The sequence below is a fragment of the Aptenodytes patagonicus genome, chromosome 2, assembly GCF_965638725.1.
Source record: "Aptenodytes patagonicus chromosome 2, bAptPat1.pri.cur, whole genome shotgun sequence".
NCBI lineage: Eukaryota > Metazoa > Chordata > Aves > Sphenisciformes > Spheniscidae > Aptenodytes > Aptenodytes patagonicus.
Genome location: NC_134950.1, coordinates 149,886,785 through 149,909,688, shown reverse-complemented (window position 1 = coordinate 149,909,688; position 22,904 = coordinate 149,886,785). Strand labels below are relative to the sequence as shown.

The 22,904-nt window shown below is 37.0% G+C and overlaps 1 protein-coding gene across 1 annotated transcript; it reads left to right on the top strand.

The window, feature by feature from the left end:
* On the top strand, positions 1 to 22,634 carry NSUN6 (NOP2/Sun RNA methyltransferase 6). The gene is made up of 12 exons (XM_076331662.1): positions 1 to 146; positions 878 to 1,033; positions 2,698 to 2,777; positions 3,982 to 4,091; positions 9,086 to 9,239; positions 10,879 to 10,960; positions 13,393 to 13,512; positions 16,334 to 16,478; positions 18,325 to 18,473; positions 19,435 to 19,560; positions 20,940 to 21,022; positions 22,511 to 22,634. Exons 1-12 carry the CDS (start codon positions 72 to 74, stop codon positions 22,536 to 22,538), a joined length of 1,308 nt encoding a protein of 435 aa, XP_076187777.1. The 5' UTR covers positions 1 to 71; the 3' UTR covers positions 22,539 to 22,634.
* Positions 22,635 to 22,904: the final 270 nt, after the last annotated feature.

The window sequence follows — 22,904 nt, the reverse complement described above, 5'->3', positions numbered from 1 at the left end:
GATAAAAACCGCTAAGAAAATATTTTGCTTATTTCAGTTCTTTACCAGCAGATTTTAAAAACTAAAGGAAGATGTCTTTTTTTCCCAAAATCTCTTTCCAACGTGAAGTTGAAGAGTATGTCACCAAAGTGTTCAGAAATAATGAGGTATGTGAAATAGATTCTACTAATCATCAACAAATATTCACTAATTGAACACTGTTAATATTCCTTTGATTTAATATTTTGTGTGACTTTAATACCTTACAATAAGGTATTGTCTTCACATTAGACACAGATTTTTCTATATAGTTCCATTTAAAATACAAAATTATTCTTTACCCCTGTTGGCTTAAAGTAACATAAAAATATTTAAACTAAAATTAGAATAAATCTGAGACTTCAGTTTTGGATCCCACTGAAGAATGATCACAGAGAAAATTAACCATTTATTAACCACATAATATTGACAAGAAATACTCCCTTACCCCAGTGTAGAACCAAAAAATACTATAGGCAATCTATGAATTCCTAATGGCAAAGGACACAAAAATGATGTTTTTGTATATCAGGATAAGAGTTATTAATTCATAGTTTTGAATCTGCCATCTCCTTAGGACTGTTCTTTGTAGAGTATCACAGAGCTTGCTAGCAGTTACTTCTGGTACTTGCTGCAGCCTGTTTACAATGACCTTGCTAATACGACTGTTTTTCCAACAAGTCCTTTTCAAGAAATTTGTGAGGATTTCACTGGAATTAGGCCTCCAGACATAGACATTCCTCACTATTGCACACCGCACAACCATTTCTACAGAATGTTTATTCAGTGCTTTTTTTGCACTGAGCAAGAGGCTGCTGTGTGAATCTCTCTAATATAAAATCTCTTCTTTCACTTTCAGCTTATCACCGCTTTAGGTACACAAGAGGCAGAGAGTAAATATCAGTCTCTGTTAAGTCATCTATCTCATCCACCAGGTTTCACAACTGTTAGAGTTAATACCCACTTGGCCTCAGTGAAACACGTGAAAAAATTGCTCTTTGAAGAGATCCAGAAGGTTTGTGCAATTTCTTTGTTACAGCAAAAATAACAGGATATTTCATCTTTTGCCTGATTATGAGAGCTTTTCATTACTGGAAACTATTCCTCAAGTTAATACATGTCCACTAGTATTAACATCATGCAATCATATTGACTTCCTGTCAGCATTAAATGTTAAATGAAAATTCATTGTCTAGCAGTATTCCTCATCTAATACATCCAAGAAAGGCAATAACAGAGGGAAGACAACCAACTCTTTTTCATATGGCAGATCCAGACCTTAGATAGGATTGGGGTACTACTGTAGCAAATACTGTAAAGGCATCAAAAGTCTAAAGAAGATGGTAGAAAGAGATAAAAACTGTAGTTCAGTATTCTGTGTTCAGCATGTTTAGAACATTTTTATTTAAGATTAAAGGAGAATGGCTGTATGTCTCATTGCACAAACTGTTTAGGAAAGTGAGAAAATCTGTATGTTTTAGAAACTGGAGCCAGTGATGCCCTGCAGCTGCTGTATTTTCTTTTTTTAACCTGTTTTTAATCTTCATATAATTTTCTGGATTTTTACTTACCTTAATTGAACATTTATTTGTCATAACCTTAAACATAAGCCGTTATGTGTAAGAAGTAGATTATTTTGAAACTCTATCCTAGATCTTCACTCTGTCTAAAAAGATCCAGTTCTTCTTTAAGTAAATTATTAATGCTAGTGGGTGTACAGGGAGCTATTGCATGACAGGAGCCAAGACATTTCTGTGATGCAGAGGCAGTTGACGGTATTCTGCTGGCTGGAATGGTAATGAGTTACGCTAATTTTAGCTTGATCGTAGAAATCTGGAAATGGGTATTGCAGTATGATATTTTGCTTCAAGGGAAAATGCTTTGCGGAAAACTGAATTAAGACTGGCTTTTCATAAACTTTTTGTACTTTGAATTGTGGTTATATTAGAAAAGGAAACTACATAACAGTTTTTAACGAAAGTATGTTCATGGATTGTTTTTTTTTCTTAAGAGAAAATACTTATTTATCAGATGCAAACTAATTTATGGTTTTGCATGTTTTAAGGTTATATTTTAGAAGGCTCAGGTGAGAAGACATCATCTTTTTAAAGTCCAGGAACAGTTTTAAAATGGCAAGCTGTCATTTTTTTCAACTATATGCACAACTCAGCTCTCAGTACCCATTCGAAGTTAAGCTGAAAAGAAAAATAAAAAGTACTACCAACCTGGCATGCTAAGTAAGTCAGGCAATACAAGAATAGAGTTGAACAATGGTTTATAATTAATAACATGAAAAAGATAACACAGATTAGACCCAAGCTCCTCTGGTGGTGTTACTGTGATCTGATGACAACTTGACATAATCTTCTTCCAGAAGCAAGTAAAAACCAGTGGTAGGGTTATGAGTGTCAGAACACTGTCCCACTCCCTGAAGTCAGTTCTCAGTGAATCCCTTTGTGGCCTTGTTATTTCTCAATTTATTAAATGTTCAGTCTTTTACACCAGTATTTTTAATATGGAGTGTCTCCACACTATTTCCCAACCTCTCTTAACTGTTTTCACTACATTTGTTTTTTGTACTCTGCAGCTATAAATTATGAATGGAAAAATAGTTTTCAGTCTAATTAAATATTAGTTTTTTTAGTATTGCTTAATAATTATGTTTTTTTAATGAAACAGCAATTTAAAGGACTATGTGTTCCAGTTCTTGAGCACCCGAAACTCCAGGACATCTTAATAATTCCTGTCATTGGACCCAGGTTTGACATTTTCAGTCTTTAGCCTTAAAATGTCATAACACATATTTTACTTATAGATTTCTTGTTAAACAGTTATGATAACTAACTCACTATAAATGAAGCACAACTTCATTTATATTAAGAACTAGTGGACAGTCCATATCCTGATCAGGTCAGAGTTTGTCCTTAGAAGATGTAAGAAAACATAGAGAGAGTTCTCTCCTTATTTATGAGGTTAACTTTTAATAGGGAAAACGTAACATAAGTACATCCTCTTCAGAAAGCCAGCTGGGTGGCAGACAGAAGAACTAAACTTTTGCGGTGGAATATAGAACTAGCTAAATACAGGCAGGGTTTTCTTCCACTGGAATCAAGTCCAGAGCAAGATGTAGGGAGACTAGATCAATAATGCTGAGAGGATTCCTGAATCAATTTTATCCCCTACAAAATGACTATTTGTTCTTCACTCTTAAGATATGTTTGGATATTTCCCATGTTGCATCTGTGTCTGCCCATATGGAGTTTCTTCATTGTTTTATTGAATTCACTGAATGGACATTTTATTTAAAGTATCTTGTTCGTAATGAAGACTAACATACTTCAGATTCAGTTTATATCATGATTAGGTAGAGATTGGTAACGAGTAGTACTAGTTTGTAAATGCTGTACACTCTAAAATAGCATTTAATGCTTTTATTTATTCTTCAATCATTCATTCTCTTTGTAGCATATTTTTCTGAACATTCTGTTCTTTTTATATTCAAATATGTTTACACTTTAATAAGTTCGAGTAACTATCTTCTTCACAATTTTTACTGGCAAAGTTCCTTGCACCTGGTTATACATTTATTATAGAAGTACTTAGCGGTTTTTAAACATAAAAAATCACTTTACAGTCATCTGTCCTAGGAAGGGATAGAGGATTATTTCTCCATCCCAGTATAATTTATTTGTATTCCTGTGTCAGGTTCCATAATAGTGGCAGAATGTGTCAGGATCTGCTCTATTTTCAGGACTGGTTTCTTTCCTGGCTCTTCCCTTTGATTCCTCTGGGACTAAAATAAATCTTTTAAATGTAATACATGATAGTTAACTGTTTTTTCTATTATATTGTGACAAAAACAGTATTTGTGAACTAGAGTTTACTTGGGGGGTGTTTGGTTTTTTTTTTGGTTGGGTTTTTTTTGTTTTTTTTTTTAAACTGAACTACATTTTGTATTTTTAGGCGAGATTTAAAAAAACATTCATCTGAAGTCATTGTTGGAGCCCACTGTGGCTATGCAGTACTTCGAGGAGCACATGTTTATGTCCCTGGAATCATATCTACCTCAAGATGTAAGAGTTCTCTAAATACACCCAGTTAAGTTGTAAAAAGGATGGAAAAAATGTCACCCCTTGATGACAATTTCCAATAAATAGTGACATTATTGTTTTTCTATTCACAGCTGAAATTAATCTTATAGTTGTAATTTATGGTAAATACATTTTTTTAAGGTTTTCTGGCATTTTTGGGAGATTTTCACTATTTTTGCATTATACTTGTAATAAATTATATGTAATTATTTTTCACCTGGCCTGTTTTAAGTTCCTTTTTGCATATGTAATTCCTAGTTGAAGTATTAGTTCTCAAGGATTTCAGTGTCTTGTTTTCCTTTGAAAATCTTTTTAAAGAGCATGTTCAAAGTAAAACCTGGGTTTTTAAGAGTTTTTTCACTACTGAATACTGTAACTTTTAATATGGATGTTCAGTAGAATAAACTCACAGAAGTTTGCCTCTTTCCAGTCTTGTCAAAAAAAAAAAAAAGAATAAAAGGAATGCCGCAACAGATGCATCTGGATGGTAACTGGATGTATGTTGATTATTTAATAGATACTATTTCCAGATATGTTATTTCTTCATTCAGTGACAAAGGCACTTGCCTTCATGATCCTGTCAGATTCTAAGTTACAGATCTAAAAAAATGGATTTTCTTTTTCTAATCCGTTGGTGATTCATTTGATATTGTTTATGTATGAGAGATCTAGTAAAAAGGTTTTTTCTATTGATGAGAAGAATCTTCAATTTTAATGTCAGATTCTGAAGAAATAGAAATTTTTATTTCAATGCCTATGAGACAAGATAAAAAATCTACATATACATGCTTAGTGTTTAGCAGCCTATTTATTTTTTATTTAAGGGTCAAATTAACTTTATGTGAAACCAGTATAATTTTTTATGATTCACCTCATCATTATTCTATTGTGATGATTTCTACTGATCATCATGGTTCTTATTATTAAACAAAGTGAGTCAGGAAAGCATTTATCTAGCCACTTAACTTCATTCCCTTTCAGGAAAAAGCCTTCAAGAAGTTTTAAGCATGTGCTTAAGTCCAATTCACTGAACAGGAATGTTTTTCAATCTACGACTTGATAATGAAATAAGTATATTGCTGTAGCAGTTGTTGAAACTGCTTATTTAGACAATCTCATAAATATTCAAATCCCTCTTTGAGTCAACTAGTGATTTATCATAATTGCTGCATGTAATTATGCATGCAATATCAAGTCAAAGAAAAGAAAAGATACCATAAAACTTCAGGAACACTTCAGGGGAATTTCAGATAGGAAAATAAAATAAAAGGGCAAGCTACCCACTTGAGGCCAAATATAAGAAGGCTGTATTAAGCACAGATGGTCTAACTAGGGAAAAAAAGAGTACAGCAAGAACACACATTTAATCACTGAACTTGCAACCTAAATGAGGGTAAAATAATTATCAGGGCGCTTTGAGTTTAATTTAATTAATCAAACTCTAAGCTTTATGTTTATGGAGTGCCAATATAAGCTACAAAAAGCTTAAGAACTGTACACAGTACTAATGCATTTTGAAAGGATGATTGTCAGCAGAGAGTGAAATAAAATCCTTTATGTTTGAATACTGCAAAAAATCATTGGCAAATATGCTTGATGGAAGAGTTAAATTGCTGCAAGTTTTTCATAGAATCATAGAATAGTTTGGGTTGGAAGGGACCTCTAAAGGTCATCTAGAGCCCCGTCCAACCTGACCTGGAATGTTTTCAGGGATGGGGCATCCACCACCAATCTGGGAAACCTGTGCCAGTGTTTCACCACCCTCAGCGTAAACAATTTCGTCCTTCGATCTAGTCTAAATCTACCCCCCTTTAGTTTAAAGCCATTCCCCCTTGTCCTCTCGCAACAGGCCCTGCTAAAAAGTTTGTCCCCATCTTTCTTATAAGCCCCCTTTAAGTACTGATAGGCTGCAAAAAGGTCTCCCCGGAGCCTTCTCTTCTCCAGGCTGAACAACCCCAACTCTCTCAGCCTTTCTTCACAGGAGATGTGTTCCATCCCCCTGATCATTTTCGTGGCCCTCTTCTGGACCCACTCCAACAGGTCCGTGTCTGTCTTATGCTGAGGGCTCCAGAGCTGGACGCAGTACTCCAGGTGGGGTCTCCCCAGAGCAGAGTAGAGGGGCAGAATCACCTCCCTTGACCTGCTGGCCATGCTTCTTTTGATTCAGCCCAGGATACGGTTGGCCTTCTGGGCTGCGAGCGCACATTGCTGCCTCATGTCCAGCTTTTCATCCACCAGTACCCCCAAGTGCTTCTCAGCAGGGCTGCTCTCAATCCCTTCATCCCCCAGCCTGTATTGATACCGGGGGTTGCCCCGACCCAGGCGCAGGACCTTGCACTTGGCCTTGTTAAACGTCATAAGGTTCACACGGGCCCACTTCTCGAGCTTGTCCAGGTCCCTCTGGATGGCATCCTGTCCCTCTGGCGTGTCGACCGCACCACTCAGCTTGGTGTCATCTGCAGACTTGCGGAGGGTGCACTTGATCCCACTGTTTGTGTCATTGATGAAGATAGATATTAAACAGTACCGGTCCCAATATGGACCCCTGAGAGATGCCACTCATCACCATTCTCCATCTGGACATTGAGCCGTTAACCACTACCCTCTGGATGAGACCATCTAACCAATTCCTCACCCACCGGACAGTCCACCCATCAAATCCATACCTCTCCAGTTTAGAGAGAAGGATGTTGTGGGGGACCGTGTCAAAGGCCTTACAGAGGTCCAGATAGACGACATCTGTAGCTCTTCCCTTGTCCACTGATGTAGTCACTCCATCATAGAAGGCCACTGGGTTAGTCAGGAAGGATTTGCCCTTGGTGAAGCCATGCTGGCTGTCTCGAATCACCTCCCTGTCCTCCATGTGCCTCAGCATAGCTTCCAGGAGGGTCTGCTCCATGGTCTTCCCAGGCACAGATGTGAGACTGACTGGCCTGTAGTTCCCCGGGTCTTCCTTTTTTCCCTTTTTAAAAATGGGGGTGGTGTTTCTCCTTTTCCAGTCGGTGGGAACTTCACCGGACTGCCACGACTTCTCAAATACGATGGATAGTGGATTAGCAACTTCATCCGCTAGTTCCTTCAGGACCCACGGATGTATCTCATTGGGTCCCATGGACATGTGCACCTTCAGGTGCCTTAGATGGTCTCAAACCTGATCTTCTCCCACAGTAGGCAGCTCTTCATTCTCCCAGTCCCTGCCTTTACCTTCTGCAGCTTGGGTGGTGAGGCTCGAGCACTTGCTGGTGAAGACCGAGGCAAGAAAGTCATTGAGTACCTCCGCCTTCTCCATGTCCCAGGCAACCAGGTCTCCCGTTTTGTTCTGGAGAGATTTTCCCTTATCTTCCTTTTATCCCTGACATACCTATAGAATCTTTTCTTGTTGCCCTTGATGTCCCTGGCCAGATTTAATTCTATCAGGTCTTTAGCTTTCCTAACCTGATCCCTGGCTGCTCGGACAATTTCTCTGTGTTCCTCGCAGGCTACCTGTCCTTGCTTCCACCCTCTGTAGGCTTCCTCTTTGTGTTTGAGTTTGTCCAGGAGCTCCTTGTTCATCCATGCAGGCCTCCTGGCGTTTTTGCCTGACTTCCTTTTGTTCAGTGAAGTTTAAGCAGACAATAACAGTAGGCTATCACATAATGTTTTGTGTCACATTGTGTAAAAAGAAGCTATACAAAAAAAATGTTTAGTGGCTACCCAACAAATATTACCATTTAAGAATTCCAGGGCGTTTGTTCATATTCAGAAGGCCACTTGAAAATGGAAAAAGGGATTCCTAAACACAATTCAAAGAATTCTTGGGAAGCTGAACTGTCATTAGTCTTACTTGTCATATCTTCCGCTTGCTCCAGCCAGTCAGACACGTCAGAAATGAAATTTTAGGTAATTGTTTATTGCTGTCAGTGGAGGCCTTTATTTTTAAGCATATTTTTCGGCCAGTCAGTGCATAGAGCTTGCTCACTATTCTACAAAATCACCTAAATCGTCCCCCTTTTCCATCTATTTTTGTTCTAGCTCCAAAAGTTTGTTAAGTCCCTAGGACTACACTTTCAGAGTTTGGTGTATATTTATATACTTTACTGATCTGGAGTGTTTTAATTGGAGTTGCAAAACTCTTTTAGAGGATTATTGAGAACAGCAGTTGCCTTAGAGAGCTGCACCAGAAAAATTGTTTCAACAAGAATATATAATCACTTGTATCAAAGCAATAGCTAGAAAAAAAGCAGCTATAGCTATGTTCTACCTAGCTATTGAGAGGTCATTAGAAAAATTCAGTATTACTGGCTTTGTACAGTAAGTGTGAACCAGTGTTTTTTGATGTACTTGCGTGCTTGGAGCACACACAGAGGACTGAATCCTGAAGAGTGTGCTTAAAACTTACGGGTGACCGTGCGATGATAAAATAAATAAAGTGAAGATTTGTCAGCCTCTTAAAAAACAAGACATGCTGTCTGATTTGTAAGCTTGTGTCTCTCAATAGCTCTAGTCATCTGGTAGCCATTGTTCACCATGTACACTTTCAAGCCTAATATCAGTTATTTTCTTTGATTACATTAAGAAAGTTTAAATTTTGCTATGATATAGGAGTTGAAGTAAGTAGTCTGCAGAAAATCCTAAATTATTTGGTCACTACTGTCTTGTCAAGTATAATATAGAATCATAGAATAGTTCAGGTTGGAAGAGACCTCTAAAGGTCATCTAGTCCAACCTCCCTGCCGTGGGCAGGGACATCTTCAACTAGATCAGGCTGCTCAGAGCCCCGTCCAACCTGACCTTGAATGGTTCCAGGGATGGGGCATCCACCACCAATCTGGGCAACCTGTGCCAGTGTTTCACCACCCTCAGCGTAAACAATTTCTTCCTTCGATCTAGTCTAAATCTACCCCCCTTTAGTTTGAAGCCATTGCCCCCTGTCCTCTTGCAACAGGCCCTGCTAAAAAGTTATATTAATCTCAAAATTTCTGTTCTTCTTTGCGCAGTTATGAAAGCTGGAGATCTGGTCTCAGTGTATTCAGATATTGAAGGGAAATGTAAAAGAGGAGCCAAAGAATTTGAAGGAGTCAAAGTTTTTCTTGGAAATGGGATTTCAGAACTGAGTCGCAGTGAAATCTTTAGTTCAAGTGGCCCCTTGAAGTAAGTCCATAGTAAGTGCAATCTACAGCTACAACTTTGCAAAGGGAAGGAAGAAGAAGGGAAGACATTTTGAAATGTTCTGTACCCTATGTGAAACCACAAGATGGCTTTGACTGAGACCTGTGTTTCATGTTGGGATTTCCGGTATTTTTTGGGAAGCGTTAGTTTCTGGGAATATAATAGAATTGTGCCTCCTGCTGTCTTCTGTAACTTCACAACTAAGGTAGCGGCAATGTGATGGCAATTATGATTAAAGTACTACAGTAAGTATTAGCAGACTCAACTTGTAGTTTTATAGTGGTATCCAGATACTGGTTTACTTGATACGTAGGAGGCAATAAATGGGAGCCTTTTCAGAATTTATGTTTAGCATATGAGTTCAATAATATAGAACAAACAGAAGTGACAAACATTCTCACTGTGGCAAAATTGCATTTTGGTAAATTGTTCTGTACCACTTTCCTATTTAGATGAAACAGAAGTACAGCCTTGTTGATTTCTCCATCTCCTAAAAATATTTGTAGGGGCTTTTTTTGGTGGGGCAGGGGACAGAGAATATGGTCAGATATCTTAAAAAAATTAATAGCATTTGCCAAGGTAGTTATCAATTTCAAGATCACTTGCTTTTCTATTTTGTTCCCAAAGCATATGGTTTGTTCCTCTTCTGTCATCTAAAACACATATAAAAAGCAATGTAGAAGAGCATGGACATCAAATTAATGACTGAGACTTTACATCCTGAGAACAAACTACAAAAGATCTAGTAAAAATAGATTACATTGTTAGAGGATTTCTGATTTATTAGAGCTTAAATATAGTAGAAGTAGTGGTAGGATATACCTGTTGAGTTGATGACATGGAATGGCAGTATGTAACACTAAATCTGGTGTCTGCAAGTTTGCTTTCTCATATCCTGCCTTCTTCTTGTTGGACTGTGCAGTGCATATGCAAAATAATACTCATTCTTGTTATCTTCAGTAATCTATTTTTTCAGGCTCAGTATTGTTTTTACTTGTTTTTATTGTTGTCCATTTCCTTGTACATTTGTCTTAACTTAATGAAATCTGTGTCAGAACTTCATCCATATTTAAAACTTTTAGATTGCTCCTAAGTTCAAACCTTTGCTTTGCGGGCAAATCAATGTTCCTGTAAGGCTTTTGAAAGAGAGTTTCTTTAGTTATTTGACTGAAATCTCAGACAGTCTACAAAAATGGAGGAAGACCTAAGTAGGAAATCATATGCCAGTGCCCTAGCACATACCTGGCTAGCCAAAGGCAGTTATGGATTTAAATTAACATATTTAAATCTTTTTATGCATTTCTTTACATTATCAATGCTTGGATTAGATCTCATTTTCTCTTGTGTACAAAAAAAATAAATTTGCTTTATGCAATTTTTACAGATGGTTCCAATTTATAATGTACTTTTTTTGTTATGGTTTACCCAATTTCATGACATAATTTTAAAGAACATCAGATTACAAAATTGTAAAAGTAACTTTCTTAGTTGATTTATAAGTGCTTTCATTTTTGTAAGATCATTGTTTCAAGTTTCTATTTGCAAGCATAATGAATTTAATTGAATACTGTTAAAAATTATAAATCTGAGTAGTTGAAATACTTTTTTTCATGTTTTTCAGTGGCATGGGTGTAAGAATGATAGAGCCAGTCTACCTTAGTCTTTCGTTTGACAATGTGCTCCCTAGTCATTTGTTTTTACAGGTACGTTTGTTACAAAAATAAAAGTCTGTACTATTTGCAGAATAATGAATATCCTCTAAGCACATATTAATACTTTATATATCCGTTGTATATTATGGTACCTAATTCACTCTTTGGATTTAAAGAAAACAAAGTGTTTAGAATGAAGTCAGTATCTACATGTAGGTGGTTTAATCATACTGCGTCTGAGATATGATAAGGGACTTAAAAGTGACTTAAGAGATACTCACTTAAAAACTTAGAAATTCTTTTTGCTCAGGTACTCTGCACAGAACTTTTAGTTTTTGGAATCTGCCTATGAACTCTGAAATTTGAGCCTCTTTCAGGGTACATCCTTCCGTAGATAATCAGGAAAATCTCCAAATACTAGGTTGAAGAGAATATCCGTATCTTTTTAGCCCTAATGAAAAAAATCTACCTGAACAAAATAACCATGAAAAATCTTAACAGTAGCACAGCTTTCACTACCTTTTACCATAAAACTGCACAGGTTCCAAAGAATGACAAATTTTTGTTTTGTTTTTATTGTAAAATTTAAGAACGTATTTCAAGCCAGCTTTTCCTTTCACATCTTTAATATTTGTGATACCTACACTCCTTTTCCCCCACAATAAAACTAATTAAAAGCAATACTCAGAATGACAATTGGCCACTTGTGCTATGTTGAAGCATAGGATGATGAAATCATGGAACTTTCTAGTTTTCTTAGATCAGGTAAAATTCTTGATTTCAGTTTGCTGACATAAAAAGATGAGGTGAACACCTCGATTAGATTTCTAAGACAGTTAGTGTGCCAACAGTGGTATTGCATTTTTTTGATACAAATATGATGATTTAGAAACAGGGTTTAAAACAAAATCAAGGTGTCCAGCCTTAAAAAGAAAAAAGTTATTTTAATCTTTAAAGTAAATGTAAATTTTATCTCAAATAAACCCTTGTTCAGAGATATTCTCTGAAATTCTAAGTAATCTCCTCATTTGATTTGTATAACTATCACTCAGACAGTAAGGTAAGTCCTTTATTACAGTGAATTGTCTTAGTCACTGTTTCTTTTGTCAGAAGAGTCAGTCCAGCAGATGAGTTATTTTTATGCAAATATTCTCTTTGTAATTGATCTTAATATTTTTAAATCAGCATCAATGCTGTCTTGCTGTGTGGGGAAGGGTAGTTTATCAAGCAATATATTGTCTTGTGGCCTGCAGTAAAGGAGAGGCCTTTTCTTTCCTGATTCAGCTTATCAGAGTACTTGATTTCAAGGAACAGAATTGTTAGAGAGATAGGTTATTTAAGAGACTGGTGCACATGAGAATATAGATCATACTCAACTTCTTGTCCACCAGGATCCCCAGGGCCTTCTCTGCAAAGCTGCCTTCCAGCCAGTCAGTCCCAGCCTGTATTGGTGCATGGGGTGCACCAGGTGCAGGAGTTAGCACTTCTGTTTGTTGAGCTTCATGAGACTTCTGTTTCTCCATTTCTCCAGCCTGTCAAGGTCCCTCTGAACGGCAGCACAACCTTCCAGTTTATCAACTACTCTTTCCAGTTTTGTATCCTCTGTAAACTTGTTTAGGGTGCACTCTGTTCTATTATCCAGCTCCCTAAGGAAGAGGTTAGACAACATTGGCACCAGTGTCCACCCCTGGGGTACACCACTGTTGACTGGCCTCCAGCGGGACTTTGTGCCACTGATCACAACCCTTTAAGCCTGGCTTTTTTGACTTGAATTTGCCACGTGTGAGATGAATTATTGTTCATTTTTTTGAACACTGTGGCATGGAAATTGAAACTGTACTAACCAAAGACAACACGTAGTAAAGACAACTTTAAAAGGTTTTTATGCCTTTGTGTTGAACCAAGTTAGAAGAGAATCTTTCAGAATATTTCCACATTGTGTAAGATGCAATACCGTGCACAATTATTGCATATTATTTCTCTTCAGTACATCTGTTCTGTTTATACAATTAATAGAACAATTCAGCTTCTTGATACCTTAATTCAGCAAGTTTAAACTCCTGCCTATTGATCTTACTGTTCGTTACTATACTATACCAGTATGTTCATATAGTAAATGTTCCAATAAACGGGTCAATATGAACTATTTGTAATACACAGAGCTGCTCTGTGTCTGTGATAGTATCAGCTTATTTTATTTTTACTTTTAGCAATGTAGTCTCCGTAGTCATGAATGCTTAAACTTCAGTCATAGATACTCATATATAGCTTTAAATAAAAAAGGAGCCACTGGAGCCTTCTGACCTATACTGTCTCTTTCATATAATCCCAATAGTTCATTTTCTGTTAAGGAATTGACAGCAAATATCGTAGGTATCTTCACTGCTGAATGAATTTTTGTTTCAACAAGTTTGTCATTCCTTAATACAGGACTTGATACAGGACATAAGGTTTGAATTCTCCCATATTTGTTTTTATGATAGAACTTGCCTTCTGTGATTGTGAGCCATATTTTAAAACCTCAACCAGGAGAGAGAATTTTGGATATGTGTGCTGCACCTGGAGGAAAAACAACCCATCTTGCAACATTAATGCATGACCAGGTAAGAGAAGTCATTGAGCATTTTCTGTCTCGGTGAAGAAAGTCTGACCACTGTTCCTTTGCGCAGCTCACTTCACTTAGCTGTCAGAATGCAGACATAATTTACAACAGCAAACAATTAATATTTGAATGTTCTGCTTACCAATATATTTTGCTACACATCAGAGTTACTGAAATGGGCACAGACTATCTTTATCAAATAGTCAAATATCAAATTAAAACCGTATTTGCTGCAAATTGACTTGTTGAAATATGTTTAATTTCACTTTTTAAATGTTATTGTTTTATTTGTAATGGAAGAATTCGTAACATGCAAGGCAAAGATACACAGGAATATGCTGGATTCATGAAACTGAGACTACGTGGAAATCAGGGGTTACTACTGTGTGCCAAAAGGATGCACAACTCTGTACAAAAACATATTAAAAAGTTCCTAATCCAATTAACTTTCTTCTCAGTAAAAATTATCAATTATGCAGTACGGATATGATCTTAGACTGACTTTCTAGCCTGAATTTGTCATTCTAAGGTAGAAGGTCACAAACCCAAAAATATCTCATGAGAAAGTAATAATATGAGAAGAAACAAGAAAAATATTTAGAGAAAGACAAAGGAAAATAACACACAAGCCAAAAAGAATGTGGATATAGGAATAACAATTTGCATATATTAAATTGCTATATGCAAAATGAAAGACGGAAATGCAGGTTACTCTTTTCTAGCAGAGAGGGGAAAAATGCGTAATGTTTCCTCTAAAAATTTCGTAAGGCATTATTATTTGTGTTGGAATAGGGTTATTAGAATATATCAGATTATTTAGAAATCTTGCAGTTACATTATGCAGTATTTCAATGGTTGTCTGTGCATTAATGGGAAGGTACAGTGGGTAATGATGTGAATGTATTTAGAAAAGACGTATTCAGTTCTGTGATGGTTTGCTTATTGAAGTGTTTCTTCCCTCAGTATGGAAAGTTTGCAAACATGCATTAAACATGCATTAGACAGTCATTAGGCATTTATTAGATAGATTTGTAAAGCTTCCAGTAAAGAATTTCAGTGTGATAAATAAAGGAAGTCTGTAAAAGCATATATTTCTGTCATGGATTCATTTACATCTATATTTTTTCCATCTGTGTGTGTACGTTTTGTATAATTTTGCATACTGTTTTTTTCCTTAGTCATTTTAGGTATTTTGATCGTGCTTACCTCCAGCTGAATCGGTAAAGATTAAGAATATAGATGTTGAAATTTATCTGAATTGGGTTTCCTTTTCTGAGTATATAATTTTAAGATACGGAAAAAATACATCAATAAATTTGCACTGCTTTTTGGTTCTTAAGTTCCATTCACAGATTTTCCATACTAGATTTCCATAGACAGTATATTAAATCATTAACATTTCAGAATATTTGAATCAATCTTATATTTTTTTGTGATTTAATTGTAAAAATTAGTATATTGTTTCTAGATGAGGTAATCGAAATGTAAAATTACTCTGTATTGTTAAGAGCTTTTAAATAGGAATTGGGAATAGTTAAAGCTTGAGAATTTATTATTATCTGGATCCCAGTCCAGACCACCATTTTTTCAAGATGTCTTTAAGGAAGTTGTTCTGGCAGTGGCTGGCATGGGCCAGATGGGGAAGAACTGTTGTCTTCCAGCTTGTTCTTTTTTCTGAGAGTCTCTCAGGAGAAGGACTTACCTCTTTATACCCACAGTACAGCCCATGTGCAGCAAATCCACTTGTTTTAGCGACAGACCTAACTTTCAAGCACAATCAGTTGTTAGTGTGCATGCGCAATAGGTTGAATGGTGATAGGGGAGAAGCAGTGGCACATGGTCATTGAGTGCTCCTGTAAGAGGTGATTTGGCTCACAGTAGCTGAAGACTGGACACCATTGACACAACAGAAGTCCTTTTTTACTTCTTAGTCCTAGACCTACATATTGGCTAACATGATGCACAGTCAACAGCTTATCTTTACTGAAGGTTTGGGGTTTTTTTACACTCTCTTAGTTGTGTTACCCTTCCATAAGCCTCTAGAGAGCCATCACCAAGTAGGAAGAAGTTGTCATGTTTTCTCAGCAGGTTCTATCTGCTGTAGCAAGTTGTGTTTACAGATTTCATCTAGCAGATAGTGGTGTGTGTCTGTTTTGATTTATCTTGGGAGAGGAAAAGAGAAATCTTATTCTTACATAAAAGGAATACTGTATAATTGTGATTCCCCTCCCCCATGTCTAAATTTATTCTAGTATTTACAGTATTTCCCAAAGTAACTTGAGTGACAACTACTGCAAGTATAATGGTATGTTATGAGTCTGAGCAAGCCAGAGGCATGGCTGTGGGCCTCATTTCCTCAGGACTGAGCTGTTCGTGATCATGTTTCCTACCATCTCCATGCAAATTTAAAACCTGATGACCTGTTTTACCATGTATTTGAGACTTCTACCCTCTTTCAGATGATTACATTTTTACCTAACTTAGTGCCCAGTAAAACAGTTCAAAACAAACAAAAAGAAACAAACATAAAACCCACTTGGCAGAAGTCAGACATTATAGGGTCCCTTAGGGAGTGGCTGTGCCAAGCAGCTAGTGCTAAGCAGAATGCACACAGCTTCAGACTACTGTCTAGCCTAATGTGGGTATCACAGAAAATATGGGCGAACAAGGACTACTGGAGTGTGGATTTAAGAATAACAAAATTCTGTAGGGAAAACTAAGCTTCATTCATTACACTGCTCATGGGCGGGGGGTGTGAAATCAGGAACTGCACATCCATTTAATTTCTATGCTTTTGATAAAAACTTCGGGGTTTTTTTCAGGGTGAAGTAATAGCCATGGACAAGATAGCTAACAAGGTCAAAAAAATTAAGCAGAATGCTGAATTGCTACAGCTGAATTGTATTAAGGCCTTTCGCTATGATGGAACAAAGGCACTTTCAGTTGAGAAGAGAGAGGAGGAACAAGGTAAAGTAAACAACTTGGGTAGTAGTAGCTTTTAGAAGAAAATAGTAATCAGTTTTGCACTAGTAGTATTAAACATGCCACAGGTCTGCAAGTCTGTGAAATCTTGGCAGATACCTAAGTTGCTTCAGCACTGTCAATGCTCTTTTATTTTCTACTCTTTTGTGATTATCATCTTCTCCATGAAGCAAATACAAAACTCAAACTATCTGTCCTTATCACAACCTAATATGCTCAAAGGAAATGCATTCCTTTCCCAGATAATATCAAAGACTGAAGAAGCCTTAAAGCTTCTTCTTTCATGGTAACGTTTAACCCTATATTCTGAAATGTTTGACTTAGTCTGAGAAAAAAATTATTTTTGCAGAATTGCTTGGCTTTTCTGCCTCAGAATCATCATCTGTAAAATGGGGTTATTAATACCTAACTCCCAGGAGTGCTGCAAGGTTTAGTTCATTGATGTTTGTTCAGCTGTTCAGGGGAAAGTTCTATAGAAGCACAGTGTATTATTTTAAGTTCATTTCATTTGCTTTTCTGAAGTGCTGTATTCATGATACTGGTTCTGTTCCCATGATGGAACGATTTAAACGGTATCTGCTGTCTTGATTATTTTTAGTTTGTTGTGCAAAGTATGCTGTTCTTTCTCACTCTATTTTATCCCAGTCACTGGTTAGCCTAAGTAGGAATCAGGTTGCATAATTCACCTTCCTTGTCCCTATGCCTTGCAGTTATTCCTGCTTTGGAGGAATAAAGGTACTTTCTTAATAGTCTTTCAATAGACATAAAATATTGCAGGTGGTATGCAGCACTTACACAGATGAATAAGAGCTAGCTGTAATACTGAAAGATCATGAAGGTTTTTCTGTACATCCCTGCAAGTAAGACATATTTTGAATGTTGTAGCAATGGATCAGAGGTAGATAAATCAGATAGACTCATTTTGTAGTGCTGGAACAAGCTAGGTAGCAGTGGTATGAAGTCACTTGCTTGTTTTCACTTGTGACCTAACTTGAATATTTGAGCAACAGAAGGAGAAAAGGCTCTCTTCCTCATTGGTTACTCACAGATACACATATGGAGCCACTTTTGTCTTGGTGATGCTGAGCTGAAGAGTATCTCTAGCACTAAGGCGATAGAAACTTTTGGGCTGTTAAGCCAGTGGGATTCAGATGAAAAGATAGGCTCTGCACATAGAAGTTACATATTCCCTTATCTATCCAGGTAATATTCAGAAATTGTTCTTGTCTTCACAATCCTTGTTTACTGAATTGTTCTGCTGTGGAGACAGCACGTGTCACGCATTAGAACTTGTGATATTTCATGTTATTATGAAGTGCTTTATTTTCTCCAGATATATATGCATCGCAAGAAATAGTTATTATATAGACAGTCCAATTATTATTATTTAAGGCAGTCTTAACAGTTAACTACAGGCTTCTCTCAGTAAAGATTTGCACACTTGGTTCAGTTACGAGCTGACTGTGGTTCATTACAGCCTATATGTACAACTCTGTACCCAGCACCTCTGACCAATCGTATTGCAACATTTTTGTTTGATTACTTTTACATTTTACTTTCAAATTATTAAATTAAGGTTAAAAAAATATTATTGCCTAAAGGCATCATGTATTGTTTGATCTCACAGAACTAAAACTCTTCAGTTTTCTGGCAGATGAAATCTACCACCAGTAGTGCTGAGACTTGTCTGTAGCTGAGATTACTTTTGCAGACACTATCTATAGAACCTAAATGTTTTATGTCAAGGAAGCAGTAACAGCTTGCCCTTATCTATGGTGAAGTCTCAAGGAAAGAAACAGCCACATTTTACATTACTAACTGCTTTTTACAGAAGGACCTCCATTCTTACCAGAGTCATTTGATCGAATTCTTCTTGATGCTCCATGTAGTGGGATGGGACAGAGACCAAACATGGCTTATTCCTCAACTTTAAAGGAAGTGACTTCTTACCAGCCACTACAGCGCAAGCTTTTCACTGTGGTATGTATTAATCATTGGTTAGATAAGCTAAATTGAACATAAATGCTTTTGCAGCGTAAAACTTCATACCGAAAAATGGTGCCTCATTTTCCCTACCTTTTCAGCAGTTAAGTACAGAAGATTGTGTTAGGCTTCAGTTAACCCCTCAGCTGCACCATATCTGTTACTAGGTGAAGTCAATTCATTGGAGCATGGGAAAGGTATATGTAAGCCATAGTAAATAAAAACCTTTGTATGTGTTTTTTATTCCTTCAGTTTCATCAGTTTTAATTTATAATAATCGCAAGGGTTTAAGTCACAGAGCAGGTTAAAGTGTTTTCTCTGCAGCAGTACAGACTCTTGTAAGTAAGTTCATTGCATAGAACTACCATGCAGTGGTGCTGTGAGGTGCTGTATGGGATATGGGAAGGAGTACAAAGCCGGGAGGCCATATTACAAGTTTTCATGCTGGTAGGAGTGTGCTTGGGCTGATGCTGAAAGATAAGATTTCATGAAACTTGTCTAAATCTGAATTATACGTATTCAAAGTGAACCACAGCTTGAAAAGCAGCATAGCTATAGCTTCCGTGCTAAGTATGTGGAAATAGTTGACATCTAATATCACTGATAAAAATATTGTGTATCCATGGTTGGCAGCAGGTGATGAAAACAGAACTGATCTGTCTGGGATATGCAGAGCTGTACAAATAACAAATCTTACAAGGTGAATCATCTCAATGGCATTAATAAACTGCATGAGCTATAATGCTGATTTGGAAAGAAGAATCTTTCTAATCCATGGGATCCTTTACTGTATTCTCTGAGAAGAATTAGTATCCTAATGCCTATCTTAATTAAACTCAAATTTTTCTAAGTGCTAAGTTTTAATATTATAGCTTAATGATTTCTTGGTTAATGTTTCTTAATATGAAAGTTTTTGCATTTAAAAATAAGCTGAACTGTTGTTTATTTCTCCCTGCAGGCAGTGAAATTGCTGAAGCCAGGAGGTGTTTTAGTATATAGCACATGTACAATTACACTCTCTGAAAATGAGGAGCAAGTTGCTTGGGCTCTGAAAACTTTCCCATGCCTCCAGCTTCAGCCACAGGTAATAGTATTTTCAGGGTACTTCATACAATCCAGTGAGCTTGCTTTGGCACTGTAAAGTTACACACTATATTTACTATCAATAAATCTCTTTCACTGCAGACAATTTTAACTGCTGTGGATAGAAATAACACAAGGACTTCTAAGGCTCTTTTAAATCTATTTTCATGTTTAATTAAGCTTCATTTAGGGATCGTTAAGTAGTTTCCCACTGTGTACTGTGGTTGTTTTCATTTGTACAACAGTCATTTAAAACACAACAGGACAAAAGATAGTTCAGACAGGTTAACATTTCTCTTGCAATTGTTCTTTAATGCATAGATTTTATTCTCTTTTTCTGCACATTCACAGGAGAAGTGAAAAATTTTTTATTAATGCCACTGAAGTAGTGAAGACTTGCATAAAGGATGGGAGATAAATGGAAAGAACCTTGTGTTTTGAGGAAGGAGGATTTTATATGTATGGGAGCTATTTTTGCGTTATGTAAAGGAATGAGGGAACAAATTTATTTCGGGCACAGTGTCCCAAGAATGTACTTTGTCTTTTTTGGAGTCAGTGTCTACCATTAAGATGTCTGGGAGGAGGTAATATATAGGGAGATACTAGAATTTTTTATCTATACCGCATACATTTCAAAAATATCTGTTACCTTTATTAGTACCTTGAGAGAGTTTATCATCAGACCATATGCGTCTCTCTTCCTCTTTGTTGATGTGATGAGTTGGGTGGGTTAGTTGTTTATCATCATGGCTTTGAGGAAAGTCTAACTCTGATACCTGTTTAGCTTACTTATACATTCTGTGATGACTTGTATCTGTCTTAAGAAGTTTAGGTGCATCTTTTAACTGAAATTAAAAAAAGATATACAATAGGTGTACAATGAGAAATTATATGAAGGCTGGTAAAGATTTAACAGAACTGAAGCTTTTCTTAAAAGATTTGTATGTCGGGATTCTTCTGCCTGCTTTCTCACCATCCATTTACTAGGAATTTTTCAGTTCCAGCTGTTTCAGCTGAGATTATACATTTTACCTAATAGCATAAAAAATGTCCTCGATAGAATGACAAAGCAAAACACAAGCCCTGTTAACTCAAATGCAAGATTAATTCTGGTTTAATAGACTTTCACCAGTAATACCAGTCTTGAATAAAGCACTGTTTTTCACACACAGATGCCATAGCTGTAAAAATGAAGCTTTTATGTATAGTATATTTTAAATGAGATGACACTGAATTGTTTACCCACAGATAGTTTATAGTATCTTATAACCAGTTCCCCAGTAGTGTAAACTAAGGTGATCTTTTCCAATGAACAGGAAACTGGAGTCTAGGATCGACTTACCTCATGTTCCTTTATGTATTATTTCCCATATTCTTTAGTCTCTCAATGGACACCTCCTTATATACCCAGTCCACCGTCTCCCACTTTCTCAGTTTGGCAACAGATCCTGGAATCATGTTGGGTAAGGAAAAAACAGGAGATGGAGCCATAGGCGTTGATCTCGTAGGAGGAGGTTACTGCATGGCAGCTGATCCTTTGTCTGTGCAGACTTACTTCCTCTTAGGGGTTTACACAGGAGGTACTGTATATCAGCTTAAATGCAGTAACTTAACTGGAAGGAAAAAGGAAAAGGTAGAGGAAAAAATTGGTCTGTCTTTGAGCAAGTCGCTTGACCCTGTGTAATACTGTTTTCCCTAGACTTTTACCTTTCCATCCTTCTATTACATTACTTCAAGTCACTACCCCGTCTCCCTTTGTATGTTATTTTTTCTCAATTTGCAATGGACACCTCTTTTTGTCTCTTACCTGGAAAGCACTGAAATCCTGCTGAGGGAAAGGAAGAGAAGAATCGGGCTGCAACCTCTTGGCTGCCCAGCTTTACAGCACACAGTATGTGGTTAAGCAACTAACTCGCATCATGTGCTGACTGGGTGAGCTCATGTGTTAGCAAAGTGTGATGGCTCAAAAAATACTCTGTTGTGGGCTGCATTATAGACTACACTAGACTAGATTTACAAAGGAGATCTATTTTTGATATTGCATTGCCAGCTTTTGCACATTTTGTTCTATCTCCTTACTGAATGCATTGAAAGAACAATCCACCTAAGAGATTTTTTCCCAGGAATCAGTCTATTAAATAAAAAGCAGTCAAGGCTACTCACAAGAAATGCTGAGAAAAGGGCTGTGATTTTAAGCCCTTCTCGTCTCCAGGATTTTGATGCCAAATGCCATCTCCTGAATTCAGATACCTAAGCTGTTCCTTTCTTTCTTTCTCTGCCTCATATACATACACATGTAACAGTAGTCCCACTTACGTGTTAGTCTAATTACGTGACATAGAAAATCTGAAGCTCAGATTTTTCTGCTGCATCACCTTCCAAAATGATGCCTCTTCAGGCAGTAAAGTATTCTGGACTGGGGCTTTCAGTCTCTCCAGTTGAAGTTTTTAATGTGAAGAATCACATATCACATACTAACATAATCAGTATGTTAGTAACTGGCTAAGGAATCACTATTTTTGACGTAACTCATAGCTATTAGTCAGTACACAGAAGCACTGCATGATTTAGAAGTGGCAACCTAAAACCTTTAGACCTTCCTGTTGTCAGGTGGTAACAGCTTTCTTGTGATGTTTCAGTCCTTTGAGTAATGAATTGAGTTAGACCTGTGTACCTGTCCTCAAGAAGTGCTCTGAACTACTGGATTAGGTGCCCCACCACCTCCTCAAAGTACTTTGGACCTTGTATATATGCTTGTATACATATTGGCCAGATGAAGGCAAGAAAAGAAGGGCCACATTACTTCTAAATCCCCCCCTGGTGTGAATGATACAAACCTAGCTTGTCCACGTTAACAGTTAGGCAGCTCTGCATATACTCAGCGGAATACATTTAGGGCACTTAAGAACTTTACTGATGCAGTAATTTGCTTTTCTTTGTTACTTAAAAAGGAGCCTCACATTGGAGGAGAAGGCATGAGGGGAGCTGGACTGTCGCTTGATCAGTTGAAGCTGCTGCAGAGATTTGATCCATCTGCTGTGCCATTGCAAGGAATGGATATTAATTCTTTGCAAGATTCCGGGGAAGATGATCTGATTTCACTGGCAAATAAGGACTGTATAGGATTTTTTATCGCAAAATTTATTAAATCGAACAGTAAATAAGCATTTAGGAATGCAACCTGAAAAAATACCTCTGTGAGTCTAAGAACAGTTCAGATGTGCAGTGCGTTTCTTACTGCTGCAATGTTGCCAAGCCAACGGGCTGACGGCAGGGTTGCTATGGCAGCAATAAAATCTGCCAGCTGTTGTGCTGGGAAAGAGCCACAGGTTGCAGAAAGAAAGT